Source organism: Anguilla anguilla, chromosome 16, assembly GCF_013347855.1.
Source record: "Anguilla anguilla isolate fAngAng1 chromosome 16, fAngAng1.pri, whole genome shotgun sequence".
NCBI classification, from domain to species: Eukaryota; Metazoa; Chordata; class Actinopteri; order Anguilliformes; family Anguillidae; genus Anguilla; species Anguilla anguilla.
The window spans coordinates 14,867,422-14,891,197 of NC_049216.1; the positions used below are offsets into that span (position 1 = coordinate 14,867,422).

General features: G+C 44.1%; 1 protein-coding gene across 1 annotated transcript; it reads right to left on the reverse strand.

The window, feature by feature from the left end:
• Window positions 1–53: 53 nt before the first annotated feature.
• Window positions 54–15,941, reverse strand: znf507 (zinc finger protein 507). The gene is made up of 7 exons (XM_035396217.1): window positions 15,836–15,941; window positions 11,040–13,378; window positions 10,507–10,627; window positions 9,983–10,094; window positions 7,230–7,334; window positions 4,012–4,146; window positions 54–2,818 (listed from the first exon to the last, which is right to left on the reverse strand). The coding sequence occupies exons 2-7, from the start codon at window positions 13,374–13,376 to the stop codon at window positions 2,422–2,424; spliced, it is 3,207 nt and encodes a 1,068-aa protein (XP_035252108.1). The 5' UTR covers window positions 13,377–13,378; window positions 15,836–15,941; the 3' UTR covers window positions 54–2,421.
• Window positions 15,942–23,776: the final 7,835 nt, after the last annotated feature.

Genomic DNA, 23,776 nt, shown 5'->3' on the forward strand with positions numbered 1-23,776 from the left:
TTCACATCTATGGTTGCATTCCTGTTATACAAAAACAAGAATCCTCCAATTAATTCCACGTATTTTCTTTATGTCCAGAAAGGTAACAAAGTCAAACGACACACACATGAATATATTCTGCTGCACTACAGTACACCCACTGCAAAAATAACATTAAATCAGTGATATCTACATAGATTTTTAATTTGTTGGTGACATAAGTGCCATTACAAGAGATCGGGAATATCCAACGCACAATGCCTGCAGAAAATGGCATAGACATCAACTTTCAGATTCCATTCAGTTTTTATGCGCCTATGAGGTCATTCAAAAATGCATAAAAAAGCTATAGGAACAAGTAAATATGCAAGTGTGACTTAAAGTCAAGCTGTTTCACCCTGTTCTAAATTGTAAATTAAATAGGAAAAATAAAAATAATCAGCTGGTATTTTACTTACTGGCTATATTGTCTGCATGCCAAACAGATAACAATATTTCAATGCAATGCAGAAACCACCAAAGTAAATCAGTCATTTTAACCCCCGTTGCTTGACCAAAAACAGTACAGGTATGCAAATGAACTAAAGAATATATTTCAGCATAAATAAGACTGAGTGTGCATTAAACTACATGGGGAGGTCATGTTTTACTACTTTGAACAGCCGACGCCCCTCACAAAAAAGTAAAAATTCCAAATTAATGTCAGTTAAATGATTTACAATGCAATTTAATTAGAAAATACATTCAAGTGAATCCAACAGCTGTGGAATATACTTATGCTTAGACACGCTAAATCGCGCACACATACATGCACACACACCAGACCCACTGATATCTGACCACAATTTTTAGATAAAGGGTCTACAATGTCAGACTCGCAATCCCACCACCAGTTTGTCCAACAAATGTTCCCTGCAGCAACAGCGTGTTTTTAAAGAGATCTTTAGCAAAAGGTGGACAGAAATAGTAATGTCAGTCATAAGTAAGCAGCTTAATAAAAATGATACAAATGTATTCTTTTTTAAAATCTATCAGAACTGAAATGCTTTTGGTTGAGTTCAGACACTCGATAGCATTAACTGAGAATATGCTAAATATAAATAAATTCTAAAAAGACATTAATACCTTAATTATGAAATGATATAAAGATCACCTTTTTGGTTTTGAGATAAAATAAGCTATTTTGAAATCATTTGGGCTGGTAAGGTATCACTCTGAGCTATAAAGTAGCAAATGAATTGAAATATCAAGGTGACTCATATTTAATAATATACAGTACAAAACGCCTAATGAAAAACACTAATAGCTACCAATCACTTCCTCTGTCAAATAACCACTTGCGTATGATTGTACAAAATCAAACTTAATATAAAGTTATACGTTGTCACTTAGCGCTTGCCATTTCAAATTGTACCAAGATTACCTATTAGCCTGTCAGTCTGAGAGAACTACAAATGTACTGGTACGAATGTTGGACCACAGACCATGAGAATGTCACCGTTACATTACGTAGATGTGGTTCATGACACAAACCTACAAAAATGAGAAGCCATACCCCTTCTAAACCGTTTATCCCACTCTTGTAGGATATATATGACACATTCCTTGAGTTACTTATGTGAACCGAGAACTTTTTGCATTTTACAGCTTAACAGTTCAATAGCACCATGCACACAATGATGTTTTATGTATGTCCTTTGTGCAGAAGTATCATAAAATGACACGTATAAACATAAATTAAATAAATATTAACGAAAATATAAATTGTGACTCATACTGTGGCAAGCGTCTAGTTTCCTACCAAGCTTAAAGGGGTGGAACCTTAAATATTGAATATAAATGCACGTGTGTGTGTGTGTGTGTGTGTTTATAGATTAAATATTACAGTGAAGAGTGATTCATAAGAGAAGCTGCCTTCTTACCATTCATACCATTTATGCCCAGTATGACGGGCTGAACACTATTTCTACTCAGAAATACTGGTTTAATGAGGTATTTGACTGTCTTAGCCAACGGAGATCCAAAAATGTATGCAACTGTTATTTTCTAAAAAAAATATTTAAGATTCCTTTGAAAATGAAGGTTCTGATGGCCTAGTTTTCCTGTTCGTTAGTTACAGACTGACCATCATTTGTCATCCATCTGAAAAAGGATGATCAAATTTTCAAGAGGAAAGGCAACGTAAAACCGACAGTCATTTGTGACTGTTAAGAGAGATGGACATAGAGAGGAAGGAGGGGACGAGTGAGATAGAGAGACAAAGGGACTGTTAGAGAGGGAGAGAGTAGCAGAGATGGGACACAGACGTACATTTCCATAGTGATACTCTCAGAATAAGTGTGGGTATATAATCCTGAGGGACGGTGGGGACCTTGGGGGAGGAGCATGGGGGCAGTGCAGGTTGCCATTGGGTCTGTGGGATGGGGAGGGGGCGAGGTTTCCTCAGTGGCCCGTGCCAGGGGCAGCTGCCTGGACTCCCTGCTGCTGCTCCTTGTTCAGGATGATGCTGATGATCTCCCCCTCATGCTCCTTCATGTGCTCCATCAGCCGCTCTTTACTGGGGGACTCGAAGCCGCAGATGCAGCAGCAGAACAGCAGCACGCAGTACTCCATGCCCACCCTGGGGTGAGCAGCCCCCTTCTCGGGGGCACTGGGGGTCCCTCCGGCCGGGGACGAGTGCTGGACGACCTCTGCCGATGTCACAGGCGCGCCCGCCCCACCCGTTTCCAGAGAGGTCGCAGCCGGAGGGTCCAAACTGGGCGTGGCCCTTTCCGTTCCGCTGGAGAGCGCGCACGCCTGCTCCAGCACGGCGGTGGATTTCTGAGGCATGCTGGGAGACCTGCACCAGAGCAGAAGCTGCAATGCACTGCCCCAGTAGCCTCCCTGTGTCTACAGCCATGAGCGTACACACTGTCTGACACACGCACCAACAACGTGGTCTACGCTAAAGTCTGCACACACATAAACACGTAAAATGTGCTCTATGCTAAAGTCTGCACACACATAAACACGTAAAATGTGCTCTATACTAAAGTCTGCACACACATAAACACGTAAAATGTGCTCTATGCTAAAGTCTGCACACACATAAACACGTAAAATGTGCTCTATGCTGAAGTCTGCACACACATAAACACGTAAAATGTGCTCTATACTAAAGTCTGCACACACATAAACACGTAAAATGTGCTCTATGCTAAAGTCTGCACACACATAAACACATAAAATGTGCTCTATGCTAAAGTCTGCACACACATAAACACGTAAAATGTGCTCTATGCTAAAGTCTGCACACACATAAACACGTAAAATGTGCTCTATGCTAAAGTCTGCACACACATAAACACGTAAAATGTGCTCTATGCTGAAGTCTGCACACACATAAACACGTAAAATGTGCTCTATGCTGAAGTCTGCACACACAAACACGTAAAATGTGCTCTATGCTGAAGTCTGCACACACATAAACACGTAAAATGTGCTCTATGCTGAAGTCTGCACACACATAAACACGTAAAATGTGCTCTATGCTGAAGTCTGCACACACATAAACACGTAAAATGTGCTCTATGCTGAAGTCTGCACACACATAAACACGTAAAATGTGCTCTATGCTAAAGTCTGCACACACATAAACACGTAAAATGTGCTCTATGCTAAAGTCTGCACACATAAACACGTAAAATGTGCTCTATGCTAAAGTCTGCACACACAAACACGTAAAATGTGCTCTATGCTAAAGTCTGCACACACATAAACACGTAAAATGTGCTCTATGCTAAAGTCTGCACACACATAAACGCGTAAAATGTGCTCTATGCTAAAGTACGTCCAACAGCCTCCCTGTGTCTATAGCCATGAACATACACACACACAAATACACACAAACATGTAAAATGTGCTCTATGCTAAAGCCTCCATGTGTCTACAGCCATAAATACCAGCACATGCACACACACACACACACACCGTGCCTGGTCTGTGCTGAAGTATGTGCAACAGCAGAGGACTCCAGAAAGGGCTGGTGCTTACCTGCTGCTCTGCGATATGGCCTCGTTGATGGCTTTGTTCACCTGCTCGTAGTTGTAGTTCTGGTCACCTGCGTGCTTCCACATGTGCGACTTGAGAGACGGAGGATGACTGCACACGTAGCCACACATGGAACACCTGCAGGCAGTGGGAGCGCACTGGGTTAAAATCCAAACAAACATTTCCGTGTGCGCAAACAATTTTGTGTCATGGCACCAGAAATCAGAAAACCACTGTTCTGCATGGGCCCAATAGACTCATTTTCCGGAATCAATGTCACACAGCACATGGGCAATGTCAATGGCGTGAGGCATAGGTGCACTGGGCGTGGCTAGTGAATGCTGGTATTTTCGGTGCCATAGGTGTGCGCAAAGCGCGTGGTGCACCTGGAAATTTTTTTTCTAAAATTGAGTCTGAACGAATCTCATAAATTCTTCCGTCAGACTTAAAACATTGCCTACATGATTATTAAGGGCCAGATTTAATTTCCCATTAAACCTGCAGCTAAACAGCCTAAACAAACTATGCAATAACTAAGAAATAATGACAACAGTAGCTTGAAACAAAAGTTTTATTGAAACAAAACAAGTTTCAATTTAATTTCAATTATTTAAAAAAAAAAAAAAAAAAGAAAAAGCTAAATGATCTTGCCTCTGGGATTTATATCAACGTCAAATTGGGTCTCACTGTCTATAACTGTATATCAGCGCACACTAAAGATTTTGGTTCTTCATTCCAGACAATCCCTGTTAATTAAAATAATTGAATGAACATTTGAAGATGCTGCCAAGAAGAAATCACACCTTGTTTTGCGTTTCTGCTTTGAAAATCTAAACCGTCGCACTGCAGCCACATCGCAAATCGAGGTTTTCATGTAAATATTCAGCATTAATGAAGTGAGTGTGAGTTAGAAAGTGAGCTATTAAAACACAGGATAACAACTGATATTACTACACATCACTTCGCATAATTATTGGGGGAAAAAGCAACCGGCAATGATACAAACATTTTATGAGTTCAGATATGAAGTGGAAGACCCCTTGTGTTACTTTAATTGGCTATACAGCAGGTAGGTGGATATCTCACATGTGAAGGTGAGAACTTCACACCTTGAGAGAAACTGCTCAGGTGGTTAAGGCTGTTTACCCAGCGGTACAGTTCATTTTCAGCAGTAAATGCATTTAAAAAAAAATAAAAAATCAATCCGATATCGCTTTTTTGAGAACAATGGCGTTTTTATTTTCTGTAGCCAAATCCCCTTATCCTCAGGAGACAGCGGATTCACAACATCCCTGCGCTTATAAATAAAATGCATCATCTGCCAGTGCCACCATATTCCGACGAAGTCATGCAGTGGTTTTCTCAAGAATAATATTAAAAATAGCTCTGCTATTCAGAGGCTCCATCAGCATGGGTTTCTCTGCATCTGTTGTTTTCTCGAATTTGGACGGTGTTCCCACATCTTGTTTCAGTGCCAAAAAGAACACAATTTGCTAAAGACTGGCTTAAATCTAAAATGTCGCCATAATGTTACCTTAAATGATTTTACCAGAATGCTGGCTTGGTTTATTACCATTTGTTTGAACTGATTTACCATCGATAACATTCCGGATTTTCTATTCTATACACCAATATTTTATCAATCTGTCATTGCTACACTTAATCAATCTTTCAAAGGCAGTAGTAGTAGAATTAAGCACACGATCGGAAAGGCTTTATTTTATGTCTTTGATTTGTGTGGGCTGTACGTATGCCTATTGCCTCCCCCCCCCCCCCCCTTTAAAAAATAAAATAAAATTATGTCCAGTGGTTTTTCACCTTATCCACCTGACCTAACGGGTCATAGGGCAACGAATACAGTGGCGGGAAATTGTTAAATGAAAAACAGGGAGGACGAAACTTACATGACAAGAAGACGTTGTAGAAGACTTATAGAGAGATTTAGCTACTTTGTGGAGAATCTTGTTTTGGCAGCTATCGTTTCAAAAAGGTCGGCTACAGAGTTAGAACCGTTTTGTATTGAGTGTCTCACCGTCTATTTTGTTTTTGGAATCTTGCGTATATCCCTTGTGTTTGTTGTACTTGTTCACCGCTGAAGGAATCTTTTTTATTTGATTTTTTGTTTTGCGTGTTAAAAAAAAGCATTTGAACAACAAAGCTGGACAGAAAACAAACAAACAAACACGGCGCCGTAGCCTGAATCTTGGGCAGGCCCAGAACAATCGCCATGCATGCCGCTTCATGGCTGGATTCTTCCCACCGCCACTGGTGAGTGCGTTGGTTTTCTTTCAGGGTTTCTGGGGAGTTGGGGACCACCTCTACAGCAGTGCGTTTATTTAATGTACTAATAATAAGAACCATCGCATCACGCTTTTAGGTTCTAACCCTTCTTAGTAAGTTTCCCAACCCTTTAGTTAAATGAGCCAAAGGATAAATTAAGTGGAGCTGGAGTCTAGGATTGAATTAGTTTATCTGACGTTAATCTTCCTGGCTGTTTCAAGATGTAGCGCTTCTGCATTTCATAAATTCATGAAATTAATGTGTATAGCTAATGTAATTGTCTCTTTGATCATCTATGATTTTCTGTATGGAGAATTCCTATCGGTTTGCTCTTGTGTTTAGCTGGTTTGGTAGCTTACAGAGGAGTAACGTTATGGCTATCGGTTCGTTTGTTTTCGCTACAATAGCTCAACAGCGCGTCTCCTTTTGCTGTGTCGGCCTATCTTTATCATGACTTGATTCGAGGTTACAATTCATGTGAAGGGTAGCGAAGTGAATTGTGGCATACGAATTTGTATTGGCTAGCTAAATAAAAGCAAATTGATTGAACTGGCAGACTAACTGTTATACAGCGTCCGACAGACAACAGTAAAGCGAAGTCTGCATTTACTTTGAGTACGTGGCGAACTGCGTGCAATGGTGTGAAGTCTGCACGTTTTTTGTACAGTGTGTGTTAGTCTTGACGCTGCTCCTCTCTCCCTACCTGTATAGCGCACACCTGCCCCTCTCCCTACCTGTATAGCGCACACCTGCCGTGCTCCACTCTGTCCTGCTCCTCCCTGTACAGAGCCTGTTATTCTCACATCTGTGCAGTACAGGTGTCCTGCTCCTGCCTGTACAGAGCCTGTTATTCTCACATCTGTGCAGTACAGGTGTCCTGCTCCTGCCTGTACAGAGCCTGTTATTCTCATAGCTGTGCAGTACAGCTGTCCTGCTCCTACCTGTACTGCTCCAGCAGCTGCACAGCCTGGTGTTCCTGGGGGTGCCTCCTCATGTGACTCTTCAGGCTGTTCATGTTAGTTGTAGCAAAATCACAACTGCAGCACCTGTGAGATACACAAGCAGAGGGGAGATCAGAGACCAGAAGCTCTCTGCCCCGACAGACATCACAATCCTATCCCATCAATGGGGGGTGGGCACGCTGGGTTTAGCAAATGATGGGGTGTGCCTTAAATCAATACTTCCGAGAAGTAAAACTTGGGTGTGCTAGAAAAACCTTCATAAATAATTAGGTACGGCCGGCTGAGCTGAACAGTGTTTCTGTGTTTGCGCACAAAAGGTGTGACTGGCATTTTTCCAGGGCCATTTATCGCGAAGCTCAGACCAAGCAATGCCCACAGGGTGAGCAGTGCAAAGGCCTCCAGACAAAACGTTCAAACTGGCATAATGGAGAACCCGCCAGCCGGCTGCACTGTCTGACACTTCTGGAGTGAAGCCTACTGATTGCGACACAGACACAGGGGTGGACAAAATGGCTGGTATCTGGGACCACTGCTTTCTGGCTCCAAGCAACTGAAGTTGTTGAGAACTGCTTGCCTGGTAGGCAAAAGGTTGTAGAGGCCTGGCATTTTTTCCCCCGCAATGCCTCTTCTTTTTCTCCCAGCGCTAACTGCACCTGCACAACTGGTCAAAAATAGTTGTTCAGTCTGAGTTTATTTGTGAAAGGCGCAAGGAGCTTTTTATTGGCTGCCCCCTCTCCTCATTCGCAACCCGCACTCACGTGCCAACGGTGCTGGGGAGAATTTCTCTGGCACCTCAGCGCTACTCTGACAGTGGACAGAGCTCGTTCTGTATATCACAGGATTAACTTTGAGGCAAGACATCGTTCGGTGTATTAAGTAAACCATGTATGTTTCAATATTTGAGGCATATATTAAATGGGGAGAAGCTGGGTTGTTGCATTAGCATCAAGTAGATGGATAATCTATTTGCAGCTAATATGGGTCGCTAGCTAAATTAGCCGGTTGACCTGACTATATCTAAAGGTGAAAAGATTTTCAACTAACTTTACGAAGGAACTTTTAAACTGACACTTTTTTAATTAGTGGAAATTTTGGCCACGAGAAGAAGGCCTGGTGCTGCTTGTGACGAGCACGCTGCTGCAATATGGATTTGGAGAAAGGGGAGAGTCGCCAAGTGCTGCAGGAAACCCTGGATGCCGCACCCAGGCTGCATTAACAGCGCCCAGTGGAGCGGGGGAGAAGAGGGGCCACAGCACAGACAGCCGCTGTTAATTTCAGCTACTGTTGCACATTGGTGATTGTCAGAGAAAGCAGGAAATTAGTTGTGTAAATACTTGCTGTCTTTAAAATGGTCTTGTATAAATTCTTTGCAAATAAACTGCAGTAACGTGTTTCTATTTTATTGTCTTCATGCTTGTGGAGTAGTGCTTGGTGTGGCCAACTGAGGGGTAAACCTGGGCAACCAGATTTGGGATATTGGTTGCCCAGTGGACAGCCATACGAATTCAACATTTATCCCCTCCTGAGACGATACTCCTGTGTAAGTGGCCAGAATGTAGTGCGTGCATGAAGAGCTCTGACTGAATGGTACAAGGATGCTGTGCAGTGTGAACCCATAGGTGAGATGTAGCACTACTGCCCTCTGCTGGCAATTTGTGTTACATGCTTGCACCTCCAAAGCTGTCTAAATCTAGCTGACCATAGGCAAGGAGTGACTAGAATCTTCCATACAAATAACCATTTCTGTTAATGTTAGAGGCTGTAAAGGCTGAATAATTGTGCATAAGCCAAACAACTGATTTTCAGAACTGGTTTGCTTTCAGTTCTGTTATTTTTGTATTTTTTAAAGCCATGAATGGTTGAGGTGATGTCAGTATTTTTCTGTAGTGGGGGGAAGCGGTAGTGTAGTATGATGTTTGGGGAACTGGGCCTGCAGCTGAAGGGTTGCAGGTATTATTCCCAGCTGAGGTGCTGCGGTTGTATCTGAACAAGGTATTTCACCTGAATTGCATCAGTAAAATATTCAGGTTTATGAGTAGATTGTATATAAAGGAAAAAAAAAACCATAAGCAAAGCTATACGGAGAGTCAACAGAGCCTGTAGACTCTTAACTCAATAGTTTGACGTGCAAATATATATTTATATTTTTCTGACTTAAGCTGACACCTGTGGGCATCTACTTCTGTGACTGTGGAAACTTGGTTTTGGTTTGCATTTGTGCTATAATGTAATCCAGGGTGTTAATATATGGCCAGCCAAATATTGGCTACTGATATTGGCTTTAGAAGTTGCATACCTTGTGTTCCTAGTTATGCACGTTACATGACCTTGGGGTAAACGCATCTATTTAACAGACTTTTAAAGGGCCCAATTAAATGCAATGTAAAGGTTCTCTATTACTGTTCAAGGGTTGCACCTGTGGTTGGAACAAAAAACCAGCATACAGAGGATACAGCTTGCATTCCTGAATCTGAATGGAGTACATCATGCCCCTTGAAATGCTTCCATCTGCTAGGACCCCTTGGCCAGTTACACACCTGTTTGGAGAAACTCCTCTCTCCTGTGATCACACACCGTAGTGTGATTAGAGGGGTGACTCCAGGAGCTGTGTACCCAGCTGTACAGTCAGACGGCTGTGTGAGCACGCTTCTGCAGAGGACTGGGCCCCACAGTCCACACCAGGGCCTCACAGGCCTCAGCCTGTTTTAAAGGGGCTCGGGCTCCGCCCGTACCTGTAAGGCTTGTCCGAGTTGTGGACCCTCCGATGATTACGGACGCCGACGTACGTGGAGCTGCTGTAGTCGCACACGTCGCACTTGTAGATCTTCTGCACGCTGCAAGCATCTGGAACGAAGACGGGAAGCGGGACCGAGTTTGACTGCGTTCTACTCCAATAGTCAAAACCGATAGAGTTTTTACGCCTTAAAAAGCTGAGAAGCAAATGTAGCCTTTTATTACAGTGGATTCTGTTGGAAGTCCTTGACTGAATGAAGGAAAGAATGGAAGAAAAACCTCAGTCTAAATGCATGCATGCTAATGCTGAATAATTACATTCATAGCAGTGCATTCATATTACTTGCTGATGCTGTGAAATCGTTACTGTGGAATTTTTCTGAATGGTTTGAAGGGCGCTTCCACGATTTGTGTGAAGACACGCCCACGCTGAACTAGTTTTGTTGCCGATCTGCAACGGTCATATCAACCACCCCTATACCGTGTGACCGCGTCTGTGCGTGACCACGCCTGCGGTCCTTACCCTCATCTGCGGCCTTCTCCTCAGACTCCTCCATGGCAGCCGTCGTTTCGGTGACGGGGATCAGCGTTGCCGTGGAGTCACCCAGCCCGTGCTGGTCCCTCTCGTGGTTCCTCAGCTGACTCTGAAGCATGAGGAAAACGGTGATGGAGCGAGCTCTGCACAAATAACTTTCCTGCAAGCGGAAATTAAACTCACGCACTTTCAAAGTGGAGAATTTCATTTTCACAAATAGCCTGGCTGCCGTCATGCCGAAATTTCAACAGACGTTCTTGGACTGCACGTACTAATAACCTTGCGCTGCAGTGTAGCAGGCTCTCGTGAAAAACTTTTGGTTATAAAAAATAATAATAAAAATTGTCTCGCTGATGCTTTCAGACGGTTTATTTTGTCTTATCTTTATGACGAGGATTGGCGCAATAAAGAAGCAATCGCTCAACAACTCTAACCCTGAACGGCCGTTTCCCTCTACAGCTCACAGCAGTACGTCTCTGTTGGTTTTCACTGCAGGTGAAGTAAAGAGTGGGATTCCTCACCTTGTAGTAGAAGGTGTCGGCGCACTGCTTGCAGTGGTACATTCGGGTCTTGCAGTGGTTGATCATGTGGCTCTCCAGGTCCTTGCTGTCCTGGGCGATGTGCTCGCAGATGGGGCACTGGTACGGCTGCCTCTGGCGGTGCACGCGCAGGTGCTGCTTGATGTAGCCCTTGTTCCCGCTGCTGTAGCGGCACAGACGGCAGCGGTAGGGCCTGTCGCTGTCAGGGACGAACTCCACCAGGCCGGCGTCGGGCGCGGCGCCCTCTCCGCCCGGCTGGCTCTGGGCGTTGTCCTGGAGCTCCTTCAGGATGTCCTCGTCGGAGGCGTTCTGGTCGGTGCGCTCGCGCAGCTTCTCGATGACGGTCAGCAGGGACACGCTGATGCCCGCCTTGGCCGGGCCCTCGCCTGCCGCCGCCGCTGCACCGCTGTCCCTGCGCGGGGAGGCCTGCAGCTCCAGGCCCACCAGCGCTGCCGTGCCCCCCGCCACGTCCTCCACGCCGGCCAGGCCCTCGCCTGCGGAGGCGATCTCCACGAAGCGCGGGCCGGCGCCGGGGCCCTGCGCGCTCAGCTCCACCACGCCCTTGATGCCGGCCTTCATCAGCTCGGGCATCCGCGTCGGCATGGCGACCAGGGCCTCCGCGGCCAGCGAGTGCAGCCTGAGGGACTCGGAGTGGGTCCTCCTCCGGGCCGGCGGGACGTTCTCGTCCGCCGCCGGGTCCTCAGGGGACTCGGCCCCGCCCTGCTGCGGGTCGCCGTGACACCAGCCGATCACCACCTCCTCCTCGTAGTACACTGGGTGGGCCTCCTCCACCAGTAGCCTCTTGCTGGCCTGCGTGTCTGGGCTCATGAGGAAGGGCTTGCTTGCCTGCGTGTCTGGGCCCATGATAATGGGCTTGCTGGCCTGTGTGTCTGGGCCCATGATAATGGGCTTGCTGGCCTGCGTGTCTGGGCCCATGATGAAGGGCTCTCTGGCCTGCGTGTCTGGGCTCATGACGAAGGGCTTGCTGGCCTGTGTGTCTGGGTCCATGATGGGCTCTCTGGCCTGCGTGTCTGGGCTCATGACAAAGGGCTTGCTGGCCTGCGTGTCTGGGCCCATGATGAAGGGCTCTCTGGCCTGCGTGTCTGGGCTTATGATGAAGGGCTTGCTGGCTCCGGGTTCCTCTGCTCCAGGTAGCCGCTCCACGATGACATTGACGTGGCCTGCTCCATTGGAGCTGCAGCTGATGATCTTCTGCGCGGAGGTTAGGAGGCTGTCCATGCTGGAGGACTCCTGTTCCTGCTCCTGTTCGGTGGTGACCTGCACCTCCACCACTGGCTCCTCTGCCTCAGGGACCTTGGGGGCGTTGGCCTCCTCCGGCTCCTCGGCAGGCTTCTCCTGGCAGTCGGCCGGCACGGGGCAGAGGCTGATCTGGAAGGAAGGGGCGTGGTGCAGGGCCTCTGGCGCGAGAACCACCACGGCTTCCTCGGCAGGGGCCGGGGCCTGCGCGGAGGGCCTCTCTGACTCGTCCTCAAATATGGGGTAAGAGCAGTCGACCAGGCCGGCGTGCTTCCAGGCGTGCGTCTTGAGCATGCGCTGCTGGCCGCAGACGTAGCTGCAGATCAGGCAGCGGTACATGCCGTACTGCTCGTAGCTGTACCACTTCTTCCCGGCGGGCTCTCCCTCCGCGGCGCCATCGCGGCCAGCTTTGGCCTCCCCGTCCTCTGCGCTCGCTCGCGGGCCACTGGCCTCCTCCCCGAAGAACTCCGCCCCCTTCCCCGTGCCACCCCGCAACTCCGACGCGTCGTCTTTAACGCAGTCCTCGCCGCCCAGGTGCTCCCTGATGTGCGCCTCCAGCTCCTCCTGCTGGCGAGAGGTGAAACAGCACTCGGAGCACACGAGGATGATATCGTTCTGCTGCTCGTCGTGCTGCTGAAGGTGCTCTTTGAGCTGGGACAGCGCCGGGGACGTGAACCTGCACAGGCTGCACTGGTAGCAGGTGACCGTCCTGTGGCCACACGCCTCCTGCGCGCCTCCTGGCTGGAGACGGTCCTCCCCGGAGGCCCCGTCCGCAGGCCCCTCGCCGCCTCTGGCCTTTTTGGAGGGGGCGTCCTCGCCCTCCCCCCTGTTGTCCTGCGGTGGGACGGAGGCGCAGGGCAGGTGGGGCCTCTTCCTCCCCGACAGCGTGCAGCGCCTGGGCCTCTTCTCCACGATCTTGCTGAGCTTCTCGATCACCTGGATCAGGGAGTCGGCGGCCTGCCTCTGCGCCCCGATGGCAGCCCCCAGCTCCGGGGCGAAGGCTACGTCCTGCTGCTCCCGCGTGTGGGGGACCAGGAGCGCCACACTGCTGGTCTCCTCCATGCCTAAGGGCAGAAAACGCAATACAGCGGAGTGCGTATTCTGTATGTTTCTGAGACTTGAACGTAACCTTAGTCATGAAGACCGCACTATTTCAAACTATCATGTAGCAATTGGAAAGTTAAACTAAGTTCTGTGTGGCATGACAAGGTTTTCTGCTGACCACTATCTGGGTTTCCAGCAGGCATATTTGCCCTCCCCAGCATGGGAACCGACTCCTCATGCCATAATTAGCATTTTTATTTTTTCTTGCACCTTATAGGCTACTGTGCCTGACTAGGCCTGTCGTGCAATTAGCCCAAAGAAACGCTACTGTAAATCTGATACTGTAAAGCTGCATTTCCTGTAAATGTAGTTTATACATGACCCTCCCAGCCCTACACCCAGACAAACCTTTCCTTCGAGGAACTACAGTGTTTGCAGTGTGGGGCCAGAACATGGTCTCTACAGCCTTGTGTAGTCAAGGAGACCTCAATAAACAGAAACCATGATCTCCAGCCATAGTGTGCTAAAGGAAATACCATCACACCTCCACCTCAGAACCAGTCCACCTGTGCATGCTGGGTTTTTAATATCACATCCGCAGTACATACCCTGCCTACCATTGTGCTAGAACACATCAGCTTACCACTGAGCATATCAAATAGCCTATTCTTCCCAGGCCTAATGTGCTCCCCACACTTGTTATTTAGCACCAAGTGTACAATAGGATAGGATGACTTCATCCTGGAGAATTTGCATTGTTGGATCACAGCAAACCCCAGGCATTTCTGTGCATTTTGATTGCAGGAAGTTCTCTGAGGTCTCCAGGGTCCCTTTACCATTGTAGATGCTGGAGGGCGTAGTCCCCGTTCAATAGAGATGAACTTCCCCCCCACCAAAACAATAACAGTCATCCTGATGAGCAGCACTAAGCCCCTGGAGTCCCCCCCCGAGTTATGTTCACTATACGTTTAACCCAGCTGTAAGCAGAAGCCGGGATCCTCCAGGACTGCACTGACATTTAAATGTATGTAAACCATTATATCATATATATTAAGTGGTTTGGAAGTACAAATTATTTGAAAATTAAGAATTTAATGGTTTGCACAGGTAATTTCGGAATATTTATGGGGAGGAAATGAGCAGGGATATAGGCCTACATACGTGTGCATGCACATGCATGTGTATTTTACATAAAATATTAATTCTGTCACAAATTCAACTACCCCTTGAACTGCAATTGCTGTACACATTATCCACTGATGAACTCGTATAGCACGACCTATGGTTACTCTTTCCTGCTCCTTCTCCAAATTGGAAGCTAAAAATGGTACCAAGTCTATTTGCCTAGGGTGTTGTAATATGTACTTCCTTTTCCAACATTGTCTTCCTCTTGCTGCCAAATTTAGCCTCTCTTTAGCATGTATACAAGCTAATGAAACTTTCATCATAGTTTTTGGCGAATCCACATCATGAAGCAAGTGGATTCATCAGAGCAATCGTCTGAGGAAACGCTTTGGATTTCCTATGATTAAAGTTCTTATCGGTGAGGTTAAATTATTTTACACTTTCGACCGCAAACCATGTTCCCGTTTTTATACTTTCTCTTTTTTGTTGAATGCGGCTTATTTCCATTAAAAGACTGGATCAAGACTATTTTTATAAACATGACCATATCACTTCCCTGTTTGAATTCACATTACTACAAGTAATCAACCTGGGATTTCGAAGACTGCCCTCTCGATCTAAAGCAGGAAAAAAAGCCAATTGGAGCTCGCTGGCTTGCTATTCGTATTAACCAATTACTTAATCATCTTTACCTTGGCAGCTGGAGATGTCTGTATCCTATCAAACAAAACATATTGTACATGTGAACTGTCTGGCAATACAGAAGGAAGCCTAGCGCTCGCAAACGCCATCTAGATCTCGAACATGGGGAGAAAGCGCTCGTTACCTACGGAGTACTAAGGTAACGTTAGCGCATCACCCCTTGTAGCTAGGTAACAACAGACAGCCAACTTACGATTTAAAGAAGCGAAATCGGCAGCCAGCAACCTCCCTGAACAGCGCGCCCAAAGAATATTTTAGCATAGATATGAGCAGGGGGCGTCGGCGGGCTGAACAGATTATGCTAAAAATACAATATCCTTAAATGCAGCTGACCAGCGAGTGTGCCTATGATCTTTCAACATATTCACTCCTGATAAGGCTTGTTACCCTATACCATACAACTGCTCAACACTCATTAGAAGCTAGCTGTATAAGATTTAACGGGGCATTGGGGTCCATGGAAACGCCAATGTTAAAGGGGGCAGAAGCATGGCATGACAACTGCATTGCCAACCATACAGAAGTCCATACTCCAGCAAGCTAGCTACCAAAAACACACCGAATATCAGCGCAATAAATTCATTTTCCCACCAAATTACCAGAGATCCGAGGTGATACGGCTTTTATGTTTTGGGTCGGTGACTACTTACTGGTCCAGCAATTCTCAATGATCTTTGGCCTCAGCACATGAAAGACTTTGAGCTTTTTCCTTTTGCAGTAAAAGTGATCTCTTTCTCTCACGCTACACTCAAAATGGCGAGGATGGAGCAGTAATCACGTGACTCTGTGAAACGGGTCAGGTGACCAGAATTGATTTTATTGCAGTAGCCTCGATTTCATAAGCCGACTCGTTAACAGATGCCGTAGACAGTTGGGACGTATCGTTATATTTTCCTGTAAGAAGTCACTGCAGATAAGCGTGCTTATTACCCGGTTTTACGGTAAAAAAATAATAGTAGTCTCTTTGGTTCCTACAGTGAACCTGTTGGGGGCTTCTGGGCACCTACGCTGGAATGATACCGTTGTAAAATTAAAATTCAACTGTTTTCAGGCTATTCTATTGCTTGTTTAAGGCTCTTTGAAACTGGAGATTTAGATCTAATTTACTTTGTAAAAGAACACGTTTTAAATACCCGTTATCTATTGGTGATAAGGAAAAGCTTGACAATCGTACAGCTAACACTAGCCTACTATATAAAGTATTGATGGGCTATATGGAATTGATCATTTAGTTTGTCAGTTTGACGTGAATATTTGCTGACTTCGACAGGATTCTGAACTTTCAACTAAACTTGTGTCATTGTTCCACTTAATTTGAGTAATTTTAATCGTTTTTCTGACTGCAAAGAAAAAAAAAGAAAAAAAGACTGCATTAAGTGTGCAACTCTTTTTCTTTCCTATAGAATTCCTACTTATGCGGATGCTTTCATGACCCCTCCTTAATTTGAAAATCTGCAGTGACAGATGGCAGGATGAAACCTATATGTTAAACAAAGTGTTGATTATTCTTCGCTATATGTGCTGAGTAGACTTTTGTCCTTTACCTTATGTTCATGTGCTTTAAATGGGAGAGCAGGTTGTGCACGTTTAATTTTACATAACATTATGCAAGACGACTCCGAAAAAAATAAGTGCAAATTACCCCCTGAATCCACAGGTTAAGCCTCGGTTGGAAAGGCTTGCAGTTAACCCACAGTATGGTATTTGCACAGAAATTCAAAGAAAGGAGGTGCTCTGCTTATGCAAAAAGCTGCTTGACTCTTGACAGCGATGTACTGACCAAATAAAGAATGGCTTTTGTCACTGAGGCCCAATAAATGGCACCCATATATCCCCCCCCATTGAACAAACTAAAATTAGAGAGACTCCCAGAGACATGGGTGACTACCTAACGTCCAGTCTAAGCACCATTATATGTATATATACCCTGTAGTATATGTCCGCTTTCCCCTTAAAATGTCTACTGCAGGTAGGTAACTGAACCTGTAATTCTAAACCAAGCACATTCTGGTTTGCAAATACAGTAGCAGCAAGTACACTGTCAAAGAAAATGTTAATTCAGTTACAAATAAATTAAAATGGAAAAAAGTAATGTAAAATGAAAAAAAATAATATAAAATTAAGTGAATTTTTAAAAGCCAAGTGAAAGTGCTCCAAGTGTTATGTAGAGGAGGAATCTGCCTTAAAGGGCGTGCACCTTCCACAGTCAAAAGGACACGACTGGTTAGTAAGTAAATGAACTGCTTACTGGTGCGCTCCCTATGGCAGTGTAGCCCTGTCCAATCTGCTGCCTGACACTATATACTTTACCTGGATTGCTTCAGTAAAAATACTCCCAGAACATGCGAGATATCAGTATGTTAGAATGGTGAGTGAGCATGAATAGCCTATCTAGTGGAACAGTATTGTACTGTATTTAATCAAAGAACTAATGTAGCATTCACGAAGGCTCTGTGGGGTCTGCACTGGCTTGGTCATTTTGCCACTGCAGCCTGGCTCAAAGGGGTGGAATTGTCCTTGTTTCCACCCTTTCCTCTCTCTCCTCTTGATATGGAAGTAATGATTGTTCAAACAGCCTTACATTTTATATAACACATACAAGGAATGCTTAATGTGTATTGATTTTTTATTTTTTTTTATTTTATAAATCACTGTACTTTGATTCAACAACCCCAGAGTCTTGCGTAGGCTGACTGACTTTGCCTTGCTACAAAACATAACCACACTGCTAAAGCATACTGCAAATAAATCATAAAAGTGGGTTGGGGGAGGGGTGGGGTGTGGTGACAGGAAACTATTAAGGAAGGAAAAAAGCTGTAATTTAATTATCAGGAAAACTCGGCGTGCACAGATTCACAGTGTACAACAATGTATTCAATCAGAAATCTTTTGTAAAGGACGTCCTGTTTGGAAATGTGTGGTATATGGTTTGCTATTGTTCAGCATTGTTTGAATATGTATTCAGACTGCTTATTAAATAAAAACAAAAATATAAATATAAACTAAAAACCTGAGTTGTGGGCCAACATCAAGTCACTCTGTCTATCCTTATTAAATGTGTTCTGCATGATTTATTTGTCATTGTGTCTTGCTGTTATAATTGCCCTCTGCTGGCAGATAATGGAATGCCACTGACTTGTTTTGGCAAGCAATGATTTGACTCACCAATTTTCACATTCTTATGAAATCACCTGGTTCACAAGGAAGTTAATTTTCATAAAATGATGCATTGGATAAAATTTCAAGTGGGCTAGATTTAGTTGAAAGTGCAATAATTTCCTACATAATTTGAAATTCCCTAAGCGGTGAAATTCTGAAATCTTTGAATAGATTATAACACAATTATTAATAACTCCCTTGAATATTCCATATAATTAGGCGAAAAGTAGCTGTGTTCAAGCTGAGCATTAACTGCAGACCTGCTTTTGGGATAGAAAGCAATCCGAGGAGGTGGGCTGGACACAGCAGATGTAGAACACGAAAAGGTTATTTAGTGTTTCTCCTACATTAGCTGTGATTTTGGTAGCTTGATTGTGTGAGATTTGAAAAGCCTTGTTTTCAGTTCTTTCCATTGTGAAAAATGCAGGAGAACTGGAAATTGAAAGGGAACAAAACAACATTTTTTTAAATTTATTTTTTTTAAAACTATGAAGTTGCTTTATAAGGGTTTGCTCATCAAGCACAATATAGTGATGAGCTCTTTGGCCTGGATAGAATCGAGAGAATCTCAATACTGACTGTGCCCAGGGATCCAGTGGGCTAATGCATGAATAGCAATAGCTTAACCATATCCAAAACGCAATTGGCCATCACCTCACGTCATAGTAGCCTGAATCTTTGGTGAATCGGGTGTTGGGGATCTGCATGCCTTAGCTACACAGTCCCCCATCTTAAGAGAACTGTGCACTTCACGCATATTGGAGAATGCACATACTAATTTTAATTTGCTTAACCTTTAACTAGGTGAGCCTCACTGAGAGTAAAATCTATTTTTCAATATCCACCTGGCAGGAACGTAGCACTGCATAAAAATGGCATTGTGAAAAGAATGGATGCATCATTATTAACAGAAATAAGGCCTCATGGAAAAAAATGACATGCAGCTTGGTAAGCGTCAGAAATTACATTCATCAGAGATTACATTCATCCGCATAGTTTAGTTGAAGCGATACAAGCACGCTTTATCCATGGAGCATAGATATTTGTCTTTCCTAGACTGAAGATGTTGCAGAAATGACCTGGCCTGAGCTTGTGGTTGAGTGTATGATAAAATGTAGAGAAAGGGGGGAAAAAGAAGTGTTGTGACTCAAACAGCATTTGCGTGCGTGTGCGCACGCTTCCCCCGTATTCTAATGAGGGTTGTGAAACAGTAGCTAGAGTGTGTGATGCCCTCTGATGAACCTCTTGCCTGTAAATATGACTCATTTTTTGGTGCAAACTTCTACGCTGGGCCCATGATATGGTGTCTATGGAAATGAAACCATGCATCATCTTAAAGAGGCTAGAGGAGTGAGTGGGGCTGACTCTCATGAATCTGCTCTGGTCACTAGTGAGCACAGGTATGCAGTCACCTGTCAGCCCGTTCCTTTAATTTCAGAGGACACGTCTGCCTTCCTGTCCTGTTAGGTTCCCAGAGGTCCACTGACCTTGTGGGGGGCTCGGCTGTGAAAACTAGAGAAAATCAGACACCCAGTGTATTTCGTATTATTATTTAAACCAAAGCGGGCAAAAATACTGTCATATAAACAGATAAAGTAGACACACTAACAAACATTTTCATGTAATTTCCAAAATGTGGCATTTCTGTGTATCTGTAATTTTCAATTCCTGAGTGTTCCATTCAATGCATTCATTCAATATTAATTTAAAAACCCTCGATTCTGATAATTCTTGAATCCTTGAAAAAAGATGGCATTGACTGGTAACAAAGCCATTTTGTTATCTGAGTGGTAATAAAATTTTATTAAATTTTATACTTCATGGAATAGAGAGGAAATGCATAAATTAAAAGGTGTTTTCAAAAGATTTTTTTGCTGATAATTTGATAGTTTGTTATTTCTCTGCTTCCTGTATTTTCCATATACTTTTTACAATATGTAAACTTATTAATAAATAATGAAATTATTTATTATTGATATTACTAGTTTTGTACTAATATAGCATTGGGGAAAAATAAAATCAAAACCAAATTAACAAAAACAAAGTAATTATGAGAAACTCCATAACCGTTAACATCTGACAGTCTGGGAAAAATAATTTGATTGGTCTGAAGGACTTTTCTGTAAGGGAGTGCAGTACATGCATACTTTATAAGTTTTTCAGTATTCATCAGGTTTTTGCATAAACATTCATAGGTGTCGCTTGCTTATGTATTGTGCATGGATGGATACACTAATCGTTTAAGCAGAAATTCTGTTTCGTGTCAAACAGCTTGGAGCAAGGCCTTTTGTGTATCCATGGACAATGAGAGTGATGAGGCCATAGATTGGGTGCTGGAAGATAAGTTTAATGTTCCAGAATGTTCCACCTATATTTCAGTGGCTTGCTTTTGAATTGGGGTGGCAGGCTGTGCCCAGAGGATACATTAGGCATGAATGGAATCCTGTGCAGCAGGGCCAGACTGACAGAGATGAGTATGAACATGTCTTATATGCATGCAATGATTCTGAGCTAGTGAATTGTGCAATCTCTAAATGTGATTCTAAATACAGTTCTTTTGCTGCTAAATGAATTGGTTACTTCTGAAATCATTCCCATTATAAGGCAGATGGGGCCCAAATCCCTGGCAGTGCCCTTGAATACTGCTTCTGCTATACATAAATATGGTATAGGTTATCCCTACAAACTATTGCACTGTATGTCTGACCATTTGGATTAACCTATCTGCCTCATTTAAACCAACATAAATTAGCTATTTGGTCATATGTGTTTAAACACATAAATGCACAGTTAAAAACGTTTATATTTCTCAGTCCGTTACTTGCACAAAGGCTCCTGGGCTGTTACTGTTGGTTTTCTATGCAACTAATGCAGCCAAAAGTTTATTCAAGGTGTTTTGTAAAATATAAATGATGGATGTTTGCTTGCATCCTGTAATCTTGCTATAATCATTTAATGATAACCTTACACCATCCAGTGGGTAGTAGTGGTAAGTTCTGCCATATTTAACAAGGAAAAAAAACCCCTTTGTTTTTGAATCGAAGTAAGCTTGCTTAGATATTTTACAGTAACAAAAACAATTTTTGCTTATACTTTGAAGAATGATTTAATCAAACTTGACATGATTTTCTTCCATTCTGTCTAGATGATTGTTCAGAACTTATTGTTTAATAAAGTAGCACGTACTATTTAAGACTCATTATGTAGTGTGCAGTCTCAGGATTTGGAAAGGTCAGAGTGTGCGGGTCCTTAGAACGAGCCCACTCTGTCACCGCATTGATCTGAAGAGGCACCTCCCTCATATTGCAACACCACAATTTTTGATGACCACTATCGCTCTCCGCTCCGTCTCCTCGACACAACACGCCGTGTTAAAAAAACACAATAAGCGCATGCTGTTTTAGCCCGCATCCCATAACCATTGAGTGAAATATGACCGAAATCATTTCTGAATGTGGAGAGTAATAAAGGCCATTTGCTTCGCCGTGTTCCCAGCCTGGTGAATTGAGGTCCGGTCGGAAGGTGAGAGAGAGCCTCTAATGCAGCGTCTCGACGCGGGGCCGGGCGAGTCGGAGGTCACGAGAGAGCCGCGGCGCTAATGCGCCCGCTGGATTTATTGTTTTAATTAAACACCCCGGCACTACATCATAAAGTGTTTACGGGGGGCTTCTCGCCCAGTGCGGCGATTTTTAAAAACCGTTGTTTGTTTGAATACCGCCCTGGCTGCGCGCCGCGCGTCTGCCTGTGAGAGCCAGCCTTTATCCCGCCTTCCGCACCTTTTCTGCGCTCCCGGGTGCACTCCCCCCACCCCCCCTCCCCCTCCAAATGCCTGCATAAATTCAGCCTGGCCCCCATCATGGCCTGGATACAGTAAACATCAGGCTTTACCTTTCACTTACAAATTAGGGCAATTTTCAAAATCTGCCTTCAGGAACAGCTTTGCCAGTTGATTTTGATTACTATTACTGAGCTCCACTAACTGACTTTGTGAAGAAAAAGATGAACACCATAAATTTTGAATTAAGGACAGTGTCGATGTTGAATTCACCCAGGTGTACAGTATATATTCCCAACCTTAGCCTCTACCCAAACTGCAGAGCGATTTGTGTTTAATATTTAATAATTGTTTGTTATAAATAGGAGTTTTATAATTTTCTTAAATGCCTTTTCTAGTGTACAAAACGTGTAATGCCGAAAATGGTCACTGTGTTTAGGACAAAGAGCACTGTGAGTGAGGAGCCTGTCTTTGTCTGGTTGTCAGGCAGTGGGCTTCTCAGCATACCTCCAAGTGCATTTTAACACACCATAACGGGTCATCTGAGATTATGTAAACCTCCAAGCGCCCATAGAATACAGAAAGTACTCAGCGCAGCTCTCTGCAGATTTATACAGACACAGACCTGCCACATTTGAGGAAAAACACCGTGTGACAAAATGTAAAAAAAAGATAATGTATGGACTGATTCTCCAGGCTGGGTCTGAGAGAAAAGCTGCATTAAATGTACACAGTGTGTGTGACCCCACAAATACCCATGACATATTGTATACATTATTTCTCTCAGTCCCACTGTGGGGAAAATGTCATTAGAGGTTAGGCTCCAATAGTTGAGTGAACAGGCTAATGCGCGTCTCTCCCCATGCTATACTTGGTCAAGTTGCACATACATCTTCTTCCACATTATTTTATTAACTCTAATATCTACACTTCCTATTACCGGCTCTGCCTTTCATTCAAAGGCACAGAGGCACAGTTCTCTAATCTGAAGTGACAAGCTATATACTTTCCCTCAACCATTACGCAGTAGCCTAGAGCAAGGAACCTGTTTCTTTGAGAATGTTGGAATTAGGTTATTTCTATTGAAGTATTAAAATAATACTTCAGTTTAAGCTATTAGTTCAGAATTCTGTTTTTTTGAGGACTGAGGGGATTGATGTAGGAGAGGATTGAGGGTGTGATTGTAATAACCTGCTGAGTATACACCGTTCCCTTCTCTCTGGCTATATGAGAAACAAGTGTTCTATTTGTGTATGTGTGTATGAGCATGTAAGAGAGAAGGGCAGCCTGGAACTCAGTGTGTCGTAAATTGGAAGTGCATTTGACATCTGTAATTCTACAGACTATCAGTTGCTAAAGCTCCATACGGTTCTATACTGGCACTGTATCTCATTATTGTTTATTTTATACAATAAATAGAGGCAATATACACAATAGCTAGGCCTATATGGACTTGCGTGGTCGCAGATGTGATGTAAAATATGAACGCATTCCAAAAACAAAGCTTGGTTTGCAGGCAGCGTGCTTAACTGAAGGATGAGATGTAGGGCTCAAGGAGCAGTGTGTTTTGCGCCATGCAGATTGCACGTGCGGTGACTGCTTGCTCTTTTCATACCCAGAATAAACTGCAGAGGGAATCATGGCGAAACGTATCGGC

Coding starts and splice junctions, on each gene's coding strand:
- znf507 (XM_035396217.1), bottom strand. CDS start 13,376: ATGGAGGAGACCAGCAGTGTGGCGCTCCTGGTCCCCCACACGCGGGAG. Junction 10,095..10,506: donor GGAGAAGGCCGCAGATGAGG/GTAAGGACCGCA, acceptor TCTTCGTTCCAG/ATGCTTGCAGCGTGCAGAAG. Junction 4,147..7,229: donor CAGCTGCTGGAGCAGTACAG/GTAGGAGCAGGA, acceptor CACTGCCTGCAG/GTGTTCCATGTGTGGCTACG.